This window comes from Nomascus leucogenys, chromosome 6 (genome assembly GCF_006542625.1).
Source record: "Nomascus leucogenys isolate Asia chromosome 6, Asia_NLE_v1, whole genome shotgun sequence".
Lineage (NCBI taxonomy): Eukaryota > Metazoa > Chordata > Mammalia > Primates > Hylobatidae > Nomascus > Nomascus leucogenys.
The window spans coordinates 70,120,319-70,132,326 of NC_044386.1; the positions used below are offsets into that span (position 1 = coordinate 70,120,319).

Below are 12,008 nucleotides of genomic sequence, written 5' to 3' on the forward strand. Positions count from 1 at the left end.
TGGTCCTGCAGTGATGAGAGCAGGACTGGTGTCAACTCCAGTGTGACAGCCTGATAAAGGATGTGTTTGGGGGGGGGGGGTGTATGGGTTCTGGATTGATTGATTTGTGTTTGAAAGGCCAGAGTTGTTTACTATCTCTCCAGGGGCCCTCCAGAGTCAGCAAAGCCCCAGATGTCAACACATCAGAATCCAGAAAATATAAGAAGACAAGGCTAGTACAGGCTGTTGGTGTATTGCTGTTGGGGCTATTACATTACTTTTTAAAGAAGTGATCTTTCCTTCTTTTCATTGGGTGGGTGTGCGTCCTTTATCCCAGTTGTTAACTCCTGGCTGCAGGAGGCTGGAACAGGACGGAGAGGGGCAGAGGTGCATCCATCTAAAACTCACACTTACTTCTGTTGTCTTCCCCCACTCTCCTTCTTTTCATCGCTAACTGTGGAGCTGGAAGCCCTCTGGGGTTGTGGATTCCAGCTCCCTCCTGCACCTGCAGTTCAGTCATTCAAGATATATATGTGGGCCGGGCGCGGTGGCTCACGCCTGTAAACCCAGCACTTTGGGAAGCTGAGGTGGCTGGATCACAAGGTCAGGAGATCGAGACCATCCTGGCTAACACAGTGAAACCCCGTCTCTACTAAAAATACAAAAAATTAACCGGATATGGTGGAGTGCGCCTGTAGTCCCAGCTACTTGGGAGGCTGAGGCAGGAGGATGACGTGAACCCGGGAGGTGGAGCTTGCAGTGAGCTGAGATTGCGCCACTGCACTCTAGCCTGAGTGACACAGCGAGACTCTGTCTCAAAAAAAAAAAAAAGATATATATGTGAAGCACGAACCAAGTGTGGGTCCGCTTCAAGAGGCTGGAACTAGAGCTTTGCACACAGCGAGTGAAAACCCTGCCCCATGAGGCTCACAGGGTGGCAGCGTGCCTCACCCACCCTCTGTTCTTCTAGATATCATGAAAATGTCACATCTGCCGATGTCCCCCAAAGTTGTTTACAGGTTTCATTTGGTTAAGAGCTTGACTTTATATACATTGTGAGAAAAATCACCAGTTCGGTGTGAAAATTGAAATGGGGGTAGACACTGGCCCCTTCCAAGCTGTGCCCTGGGAAGACCTCCCAGGCCAGCCCCAGTGGTGCTCTCAGGCGGGGTGTGGGGTTGTGAGGACAGACAGGGGCCCCTCTCAAGGTCTCTGCTGCTCCATCGAAGACAGACCCCAGGGCTTCGGGAAATCCACAGCCTGGTGGCACTGGCTCATGCAGTCCTTTTCCTGTTTCTAGTGCTGATGAGCGCTTTGACGCCACATTCCACACTAACGTGTTGGTGAATTCTTCCGGGCATTGCCAGTACCTGCCTCCAGGTAAGCTGCACCTCCTTTGTCCTCTTCCAGTTAGAAGATTGAAGCGAGTTTGGGTGTCAGTCTGGCCAGTGCCCCCGTGTGGTGGACGAGCTCTTTGCTTCGCCTTTGCTCACTCCCACCTCTTCCTCTCTCTTCTCTTCTGTGCTTCTATGTGCTTTCTACCCCCAGAAGTCCATCCTCCTCTTTTGTCTCAATCAAGCCGTCTTTGCCAGTATGTCCTTATTTTCTGCCATGTGTGCCTTAAAGCCAATGTACAAGTACAGCAAGTCTCCTTTGCCAGGCAGTGGCCACCTCTCCAGGCTCTGCTTCTCCGTTCCAGCTTGCCATCCTCCTTCCCGCGGGACTCAGTGTCTTGGCAGGTGCAGCGCTCCAGCTGCCGGGGGTGAGATGTGACAGTTCCGAGATCCTGAGTGCGTGCGCTAAAGAGCACATGCAGGTTACAGGCAAGGTCTGGTGGTTTCAAGGGAGAGCTCTCTAGCGGCTGACTTCTTCCCAGCAGTGTCTCACCTCCAAGGCTAAGTGCTCCCTGGGTTGGTTCTCTCCCACCAGCGCATCTTTTCAGTCGATTCACAGGGCAAGGGAAATGGGTTTATGGCCTGGAGGTGCATGCAGAGTGCGTGCTAGCATATTGATATGAACAGCTGGGGTTTTTGATCTTTTAGAGGATTTTTAATGTGTTTATTCCAGGGTGATCTCCCACACTGCAACTGTTTAACTTTCTGCTCAGAGGTAACCTGCAATTTACCTGCACACCTAACTACCACTCACACGTACGACTCACACACACACCACTTACAACCACTCACAACCACTCACACATACCACACACACCACTCACCCCTCACACACACACCACTCCCACACACACACCACTCAGTACTCACACACACCACTCACACACCACTCACACCACTCACACACGCCACTCACACACGCCACTCACACACCACTCACAGTCACACATACACTACTCCCACAAACACACACGCCACTCACACACACCACTCACACGCCACTCATACACACCACCCACACACATACACCACTCACATACTCCATTCACACAACTGACACACGCCACTCACAATCACACACACCACTCACACAACCACTCATACCACCCACACGACTCAACACTCACACACCACTCACACGAATACACCACCCACACACCACTCACCAATCCATACATACCACTCACAAACCACTCACACCACTCACACACACACCACTCAGACACCACTCACACACACCACTCATACACACCACTCACACACGACTCACAACCCTCACACACACCACTCACACACATGCAGACATGCACACTCAAACCAGATACACTACTCACACCACTCACATACCACACATACTGGCTGTGCCTTCTGGGTTGCTGTCTGCGTGCCCTGTCAGCAGGTGACAAGCATCTGGGGGCAGAGTCAGCCTTTGCTCACCTTAGCATTTATCCCTGAATGAACAAAGGAGCGAGTGAACCTGTCAATGGTAGACATCTCCCAATAATATTGGAAGAGATTGAAGAAGTCCAGCTGTTCAGGCTTCTCGAAGCATCCGCTTTCCTGCTAGCCCTGGCATTTCCTCCTACCAGCAGGACCCTTGCAGACAGGGGTAGTGGGGGGAGCCTTCCATCACTCCCGAGGTCTTTCTCACCAGGCCTGCGTGTTGCAGCTTCTGTTATGAGGGCTATTTTAGAAAACAGCCTCCGATAGTCACCAGTGTAGAATATGCTGCTGCAGGTTGTTTGGAAGGCTGAGGCTATTTTCAGCTGCAGGAGCAGTACTGCAAGCCTCGAGCTGCCTGAGCGCAGCAGCCCCCTCTGGGGCTCCAGGCCTGTGTCCCCACCGCAGTGGCCCTGGATTCCGGTCAGGACAGGGCACGTTGTCCTGTGACCATGAGGGGCTTCCTTATGCTGGCAGGAAAAGCCCAGGGCCGCTTGGATTGGGAAACCCCTGCCTGTTCCCTGGGAGTGTAGAACGAGTCCCAGGATGCTGCCCTGTCTGTAGAGGGGCATGGATAGAAAAGAATGTTTTGAGTTCAAGCTCTGAAATAGAGACTTGATCATAACATGACTTTCCCCCCCATTTCATGTGTTTATTTTTTAACAGCTTTATTGAGAGAGAATTTACATATCATGCATTTTAAGAACGTGATTCAACAATTTTTAGTGTATTTACAGAATTATGCAATCATTACCACAGTCTAGTTTTAGAACATTCTCATCACCCCACAAAGATCCCTTTTGCTTGTTTGCAGTTAATTCCCATTCCTACTCCCAGCAACCACTGATCTGCTTTGTCTCTAGAAATTCTCTGTCTCGGGCCATTTCGTAGAAATGGGCTCATGAAGTTACAAAGCTTTCTAACTAACTGGCAGACAATGTGGGTTTTGGGGGGATCCAACTATTAATGGAGGGGGATTGTCTGTGATGATTCCAGATTCCTATAAACATTTCATGTAAGGACGCAAAGCATACTTAAAGGAACTTCAGGGGACAAAATGTGTATCTTTTCCCAACTCGGTTGTGAGGTGGGGTCCTTGTCTGCAAGGCCGTGGAGGCCCTTCCTGCATGTGTTCTTTCTGCAACTTATAGCAGAAGTTTGCAGAGTGCCAGCCCTGCCCCAGGAACACTTGGACACTGAGTCTGTGCCTGTCTTCTTGTGCTATGCAGCCTTCCTCTGGGCAGGGAAGAGCACATGAGTGTAAATAACTGGAGTGGCCTCTTCTGGTTTCCTCCCCTTGGCCCTCTGGGAAATCCACTTCCAACCTGTCCTAGCCTGGAATAGCTCTTTTCAGCGGAAACTCTTCCTTCAAGCACCATCTCTTCAGCTTAAACTTATCTGTTCTTGTTTTTTTTTTTGTTTTGTTTTTAACTTTTTTTCTTACAGACAGATTCTAGGTGTGTTCCCCAGGCTGGAGTGCAGGGGCTCGATCATAGCTCACTTCACTTTAGCCTCAAACTCCTGGGCTCAAGCAATGCTCCTGCCTTAGCCTTCTGAGTAGCTGGGACTACAGGCATGCGTCACCTCACCCAGCTAATTTTTTTTATTAGAGATGTCTCACTATGTCGCCCAGTCCGGTTTCAAACTCCTAGTCTCAAGTGACCCTCCCACCTCAGTGTCTTGAGTCACTCGGATTATGGGCATGAGACACTGTGCCCAGCTTGTTCTGTTCTTGATCTAGAATGTAAATTAATTAAAATTCTAGCTTTAACCAGAATTCTAGATTGTATTTCTCGATAATCATGTGTTCTTCCCATTTTTAACCTAAAGAAAATGCCTACCTCACCCCGCACCAAACACACACACACACACACACACACACACCCCTTTTAGATTCTATTTCTAACTTCATCGTCAGTGTTATCAACTTCCCTGAGATGTTTTGCATTCTTTACTTTTATCATTTAGAGTCTGAAGATGCTCATGGTAAATGCAAGATTATAGAGCTAACTCTTCGCAGAAAAAGCCCACAAAACAGTCTTTGACAGAGCATGTCAGTGTTACATTTGGATTTTAAAAGACAGTGAAGCTTAGCTGAGATTCTGTTTTACAGATTTTGCGAATAAATAAAAAGATTCAGTTTGCTCTGGACTGTGTTAGCTGCAGTGCGGAGGGCGGAACCGGCTGAAGGAACTGCTGTGTATTTTGAGCACATCTCAGTCAGCTTCCGTTTCAGTCTTCTGTTTCCATCACCCACACAGGCATATTCAAGAGTTCCTGCTACATCGATGTACGCTGGTTTCCCTTTGATGTGCAGCATTGCAAACTGAAGTTTGGGTCCTGGTCTTACGGAGGCTGGTCCTTGGATCTGCAGATGCAGGAGGCAGATATCAGTGGCTATATCCCCAATGGAGAATGGGACCTAGTGGGTAAGCCATGAGACTAACAGCCTGGAAGAAAGCTTTCCTATTCCTGGGCAAGCTTTAAAAGTTTGGGATTTTCCACTGTCCTTTCCAGTGTGAGCATTTATTGAATTTTGCAGTAGTCTCCGTAATTTAGTGAGAGCTACAGGAGGAGAAAGAGAAAACAGTTAGGATATGCCATGCTTTCCAAGAGGAACTGGCAACTGTAGTGAGGATGCATTTAAACAAACCAGTGTGAGGATAGATATCTCTCCATTATTCAGATCCACTCCATTTCTAAAAGCAAGTTGAACAGCAAATTTCAGTTGATGAGAACCTATATTTGATTATTTTAAATAGGAAAACAGTGATTACATTTATAACAGTGTAAAATTGGTAATGTATTATTTATAATTATTATAATCATGTGTTTCCAATCCACCAAAAGAATATCTACCAATTTGGCCAACTATCACTAAAATACTCTTAACTCTATAGTAAATCAACAAGGTTTTATTCAAGCTAATTACACCCCCACCCTTTTTTTTTTTTTTTTTTTTTTTTTTTTTTTAGCACTTTGCAAACTTTAGGGCTGTGCTTGGGTGTGGTATACACATTGAAATAAACAGGGTAATTTATTGTATTCTAACAATGGCTCCTTCTCTCCTCCTCCCTATGGAGGAATCCCCGGCAAGAGGAGTGAAAAGTTCTATGAGTGCTGCAAAGAGCCCTACCCCGATGTCACCTTCACAGTGACCATGCGCCGCAGGACGCTCTACTATGGCCTCAACCTGCTGATCCCCTGTGTGCTCATCTCCGCCCTCGCCCTGCTGGTGTTCCTGCTTCCTGCAGATTCCGGGGAGAAGATTTCCCTGGGTAAGCGCCCCGGTGTCTGGCGGGAGTCTGAGACTGGAGGCCCTCTGCTGAGGTCAGCTCTGGAGGGCTCACAGCGGACAGCGCAGGACTCCATCAGGGTTCCTGGGGATTCCCTGGCTCATCCCACATGGACCTCCTAGCCCAGGGTGGCTCCAGGACACCAGAGGTCCCTGATTCGGGCTCTGTGCTGGACGGCTGTGTGATCCTGAGAATACTGGAGGACCCTCAGAGGATGGGGGATGCACGGGGAGGGGCCAGCTCCATTCTGCCTCGAGGGGCCTGTGCTTTCTTCCCTCCTGCCACCCCACCTGTTCCTCGATGGCAACTGGTCATCGAGGGAACAATTTAGCTTAGTATCAGCTTGCATTTGTATGTTACAGTACCCAGTGTAATTCTTATGATCACTCCCATACAAAGCTAAGGAAACCAAGATTTTGAATGGCAGAATGAGTTTCCCAATGTCTTAAAGAGTTACTAAACATCAGATGTAGCATATGGTAGAAATCATTCCCAAACCCATATCTTCTGAGTATGAGGTTCAGAAAGGTTGAATGTTGTTATCTAAGGTCACATAGCTAGCTGAGTAGCAAACCTAAGACCTGAAACCAGGTCTCCTGACTGCATATTTTCTTTTTCCTGCTACGTGAAACTACTTCTCAATAATATTTTACAAAGAATATGAGAGATAATTGTGCCAAGTTAAATTTTTCAGTTTGTGTTGATGCTTTTAAAATTCTGGATCCTAAACTTGTCTCCGTAAGAGACTCCTTTGGGACTCTGACAAGTGGCATGGAATGTCCCCTGGAAAATGCACACGCCCATACATAGGGAAAACGTATGTTCCACGACATTCCCCCCAGCGCCTCCCTAGTCCTTTTGAGTGTCAGGTTAGGAGCCCTCTTTAGACAGAATTGAGGCCTTCTTGTCTGTTTTTGTCTGAGGAACTGCTGTGTGTTTATGTTTTAGGGATAACAGTCTTACTCTCTCTTACTGTCTTCATGCTGCTCGTGGCTGAGATCATGCCCGCAACATCCGATTCGGTACCATTGATAGGTAAGTCAAGAGTCGGGCTCCTCTCTTGCAGATATGGGGTTAGGGTTAGCGTGTGCCCAGGATTTCCCAGCAGATGAAACTAGAAGAAATAGGGCTGCACTGCCCCCATTTTCTCTGGAAGGTGATGATTTGCTGTAACTATTCAGAGTCATCTGGGCCCAAGTAAGGGGAAGGGGATGTTCAGCTTTGAGGTTTGACTTTTAACTTGCAGAAATGCCTCCCTTCCCCTCATAATTCTCCGCCTCATGCTTGCTTTCAAGCCAGATATTTTATCATTAGAGATGCATCATTTTAGCTTAAGATGTTTTCCCACAAAGCCTTTGTTAAAATGGGAGAAGCACACGGTTACTGTGTCCTGAGATAACTCAATGTCTCTGTATAAAATAAAAGTTTTTAGGGAAATATGAATGAGAAAAATATATTTTGCACAGGTATAAGGCATGACCCTCTACCCAGGGAGGGACAACAAAAACAAGAGTCTCCACTCCCACTGGGCAGTGAAGGTTGGAAGGAGGTATACAGACTGTCATTACACCTGCTGGCCCCTGCTGCTTGAGGATCCATTCTGTGTCTACCTGGGGGTGGGCTAGAGGGAGAGCCCTACCTGGATACCCCCAGGCTTTAGGAATCAAGCAGCAAAGGCCCTTCTTTGTGGAACTCCCCGTATGTGCAGTATCTTGGCCAGAGAAACTGTTGGTATGAAAAGGCTTTGTGGGTATCATTCTTCTCTTGGTACCTTCCAGACAGGGAAGAACCACCTTTCCACCTGATTCTGACTCCATTCTTTCTACCTTCCAGCACACTGCTTTCAGTAGAGATTTGCAGCCACCCTTCCTGGGGCAGTTGTCAGGCCTTCTCTGGACTGATTACCTGCTGGGAAAGGCTTGGTTGGTGCATAGCCCACATCTAGAAGGATGGGATGTCGATGGCCCCAGGCACATCAGCTTTGCTGCCCTCTGTTGATGGAATTTCAGTCTGGGCAATCCTTTGACCCCCATCTCTCCAGAGGTGGTTGGTCTGCTCAGGCTGCCATGACAAAATACTATGGACTTAGGGGCTTAAATAACAGAAATTTATTTTCTCACAGTTGCACTGCTGAAAGTCCACGACCAAGGGGCTATCAGGGATGGTTTAACCTGAGACCTCTCCCCCTGGCTTGCAGACGACCACTTTCACAATGCTTTGTCCTCGCCTGGTAGTTCCTCTGTGCACCTGCATCGCTGGTGTCTCTCTGTGTGTCCAAATTTCCTCTTCTTCATTAAAAGAACACCAGTCAGATTGGATTAGGGCTTACCCTGATGACCTAACTGTACTTAATTACCTCCCTAAAGACCCTATCTCCAAGTACAGTCACATTCTAGGGTACTAGGGGTTAGGGCTTCAACATATGAATTCTAGGGGGAAGCATCATTCAGCTCATAAGGGGCACGGTTTGCTCCAGTCTCCTTCCTTTTCTCAGGGGCCCTGATGCTAACTTTAGGTCTCGAACTTCCACCTCTGGCAAAGCTCCTCCCAGGTACCTCTTGGTCTTTGTAGGAAGGCAGTGAGTTCCTTCCTGGCATGAGGGCCAGTGAGGGCTAGCTGAATGCTTAGCCTCCTGCACCCTGATGTTTTCCGCTTAGAGCTCAGCCCCTTGAGCGGACAGCCACACCAAAGGTTTAATAATCAGAGCTGCCCACTAAAGAATGCCCCCTCATTTCTCCTAGACATCTTGGCCTGTGTAATTGCTCATCATTGCACAAATCCTGCAAGGAAGGGGTTCCTGTTTTAATGGAGGCTACCGTAACAAATTGCCATAGACTGGGGGCCTAAACAACAGACATTTATTTCTCACAGTTCTGCAAGGCTGCAAGTCCTAGATAAGGGTGGCAGCAGGGCTCTGGTGAGGGGTCACTCCCTGGTTTACAGCTGGCCCTCTTCTCGCTGTGGCCTCACGTGGCAAAAAGAGAGTGAATTAGCTCTTTAGCCTCTTTTTATGAAGGACTTTAATCCCATTCATGAGGGCTGCACCCTCAGGACCTGTTCAAGGCCCTTGAGAAAATCACTCACCATTTCTCTACTTACACAACACTTCTGACACCAAAGCGGGGCGTTTCTCCCACATTGACCAATTCTTGGAAACCAGCTGGGCGTCCTACAGTTAGTTCACTTCAGTCCTGACACCACCTGGAGTTGGCACAGCACTCACAGATTAAGGCGCACAAGACCACTTCCACTTGAGATGCCAGTTAGAAGTTCCGGCTTCCGATGCTTCTGACCAAGTGTCTGTAAATCGGGGAGTTCCAAAAAGCACATCTTTGAGTTCAGCCATTTACTAGAGTGACTCACTCTAGTAAACTCAGGGAAACATTTTACTGATATTTATTCATTAATTATAAAGCACAGATGAACAATCAGATGAAAGAAATGCATAGGGCAAGGTATTTGAGAAGGGGCATGGAGATGGGCACATCACCCCCCAAACACCTCCACATGTTCAGCACTGGGAATGTCTCCAAAGAACTCCATCCGTTTGGGTTTTTATGGAGGCTTCACTACATAGGCATGATTGATTACATCATTGGCCACTGGTGATCAACTCAACCCTCAGTACCTCTTTCCTCCCCAGGGGTCAAGGGTTGGGAGAGGGGACAGGGCTTGAAGGTTCCAACTCTCTAATTACTTGGCTGGTTCCCCTGGGAGCCAAACCCCATCCTGAGGGTATCCAGGAACCTCAGCCATAAATCATCTCATTAGCATATAAAAAGACACTGATGACTTTAGAGATTCAAAGGTTTTAGGAGCTGTGTGCCAGGAAATGGGAGGAAAACCAAATACGTATTTCTTATTATAAATCACAATCTCATACCTCCCAAAGCCCCACCTCCAGATACCATCCCAGTTAGGACTAGGGTTTTAACACATGAACTTTGTGGGGACACAAACATCATCCTTTGCACTACCCCCATTGGAGAGCTGAGGCCCAAAAAGGCTGAGCATCTACTCCAAACTCACAGCCAGTAACTAGTGGACCAGGGTGGAAGCACTCAGATGCTCCATGCTGCCTCTCAGCTGGGCCCACGTGGAAGGACACCCATGGCCCATTAGAGCCAAAGCTGAGACTGAAGTTCTCGTCCTGAAAAGTCCCTGCCACTGATCCCTTCCTCAGGCTGGACAGCTGGCAGCCAGGTGGTGTGCAGGTTTGCCCTCATTGTGCCCCTGGAGCACAGTAGAGGCCTGCATCGTAAACACTGGTTGGTTCCCATGCCCTCACATCCAGTATTTACTCACAGGAACAACCTTATCACCATCCTGCCAGGAGATGCTAGCTCTTATTCACTGACAAGGAGGCCAGAGTGCATGGAAGTGCAGTGAAGTGAGGGAAGGCCACTCCGTGGGCGGGAAGTCAGACCATGCTGGCTGGTTTTGCCCACCCAGAATATGGGCTGCAGGCCTGGCTGGTGGCAGGAGGCCATCTGCCCAGCACATGGGCATCACGGCACCCTGAGGCCCTGACGGTCAGAGAACCTGGTCAGGGTGTGCCTGTCCTGTGACGTTCAGTGCTGTGGGAGCCCCGGGTCTCACCCTGCATCTGTTCTCTCCACAGCCCAGTACTTCGCCAGCACCATGATCATCGTGGGCCTCTCGGTGGTGGTGACGGTGATCGTGCTGCAGTACCACCACCACGACCCCGACGGGGGCAAGATGCCCAAGTGGGTATGTTCCTCCCACCCCCGATGGAGTCGGAGCCCCTCCCTAAAGGAGGCTCCTCCTAGGGTTTATTTTTAAAATCACACAAAAAACGGGCATTCCTAAAGAAATAGCTTTGGGTTTTTTGTTTGTTAGTTTTTTGAGACAGAGTCTCACTCTGTCACCCAGGCTGGAGTGCAGTGGCATAATCTCGGCTCACTGCAACCTCCACCTCCTGGATTCAAGTGATTCTCCTGCCTCAGCCTCCCAAGTAGCTGGGACTGCAGGCATCTGCCACCACGCCAGGCCAATTTTTTGTATTTTTAGTAGAGATAGGGTTTCACTATGTTGGCCAGGCTGGTCTCGAACTCCTGACCTCGTGATCTGCCCACCTCAGCCTCTCAAAGTGCTGGGATTACAGGTGTGAGCCATCGTGCCCAGCCAGAAATAGCTTTGTTTTTGTATTTCGTCACCTACTGATGTGTCTTTGTGTAGTGTGCAGTCATGGTGCGCGTGTTCCCAGATGCCCTGTGGCACTGCTGTCTGATCTGACTCTGCAGAGTAAGGCTCTCAAACTGGCTGCCCTGTGTGTTCTATCAGCACGGTGTTTTGAGAAGCTAGTTTGTTTTTTGAGGCATGCCGTGAAGCACTGTGCTGCAGCTGGAAGCAACAGATGAGACAGATGCGTAGCAACATGGTTGAGGCTTCACAACAGAATGAGGAGCAAAGAGTAAGAAACAGAATGAGCCATGTACAAATATGTACTTTCAGTACGTATAGGGATATCATCCAACCAGAAGTCTATGAAACAAAGACTAATCGTCACCAGCGCAGAAGGGGAAAGGGATAAAAGGAAATGGAAGAAAACAGAAAGGATTGCATCCCACAGCCTGTCAGCTTAGCCTGGGCCATACCACTCCTGCCCCAGCTGCTGGCACCGTGCCCGGCCACATCTACGGATGCTCACCCACCCAGGGATCCTCTCCTGCAGGATCTGGTGTCCGGAGCTCTGCATCCACCCTCGCCTGGCAGTCAGGAAACCTTGATGAGGGCCTAGGGATGGCCTGAGCTTCTTCCCCCCTTCATGTGGGCTTTGTAAAGCTTCCCTGTCCTCCTGTCTAGAGAGCCTGGCCTAAGGATTTGGGGAGCTAAAAAGGCCCTCACATCCCAAAAGCTGTCTGTCTTTGGAGAGCAC

At 48.8% G+C, this 12,008-nt stretch overlaps 1 protein-coding gene across 2 annotated transcripts in view; it reads left to right on the forward strand.

Annotated features, from left to right (window-relative positions):
• Positions 1-12,008, forward strand: part of CHRNA7 (cholinergic receptor nicotinic alpha 7 subunit) — a 145,032-nt gene that overhangs the window by 119,773 nt on the left and 13,251 nt on the right. For both annotated transcript variants that reach the window (XM_030814382.1, XM_030814383.1), the window contains 5 exons: positions 1,280-1,359; positions 5,075-5,242; positions 5,897-6,091; positions 7,058-7,144; positions 10,731-10,840. In XM_030814382.1, the coding sequence (XP_030670242.1) occupies positions 1,280-1,359; positions 5,075-5,242; positions 5,897-6,091; positions 7,058-7,144; positions 10,731-10,840 (640 nt within the window). The remainder of the gene's footprint in view (positions 1-1,279; positions 1,360-5,074; positions 5,243-5,896; positions 6,092-7,057; positions 7,145-10,730; positions 10,841-12,008) is intronic.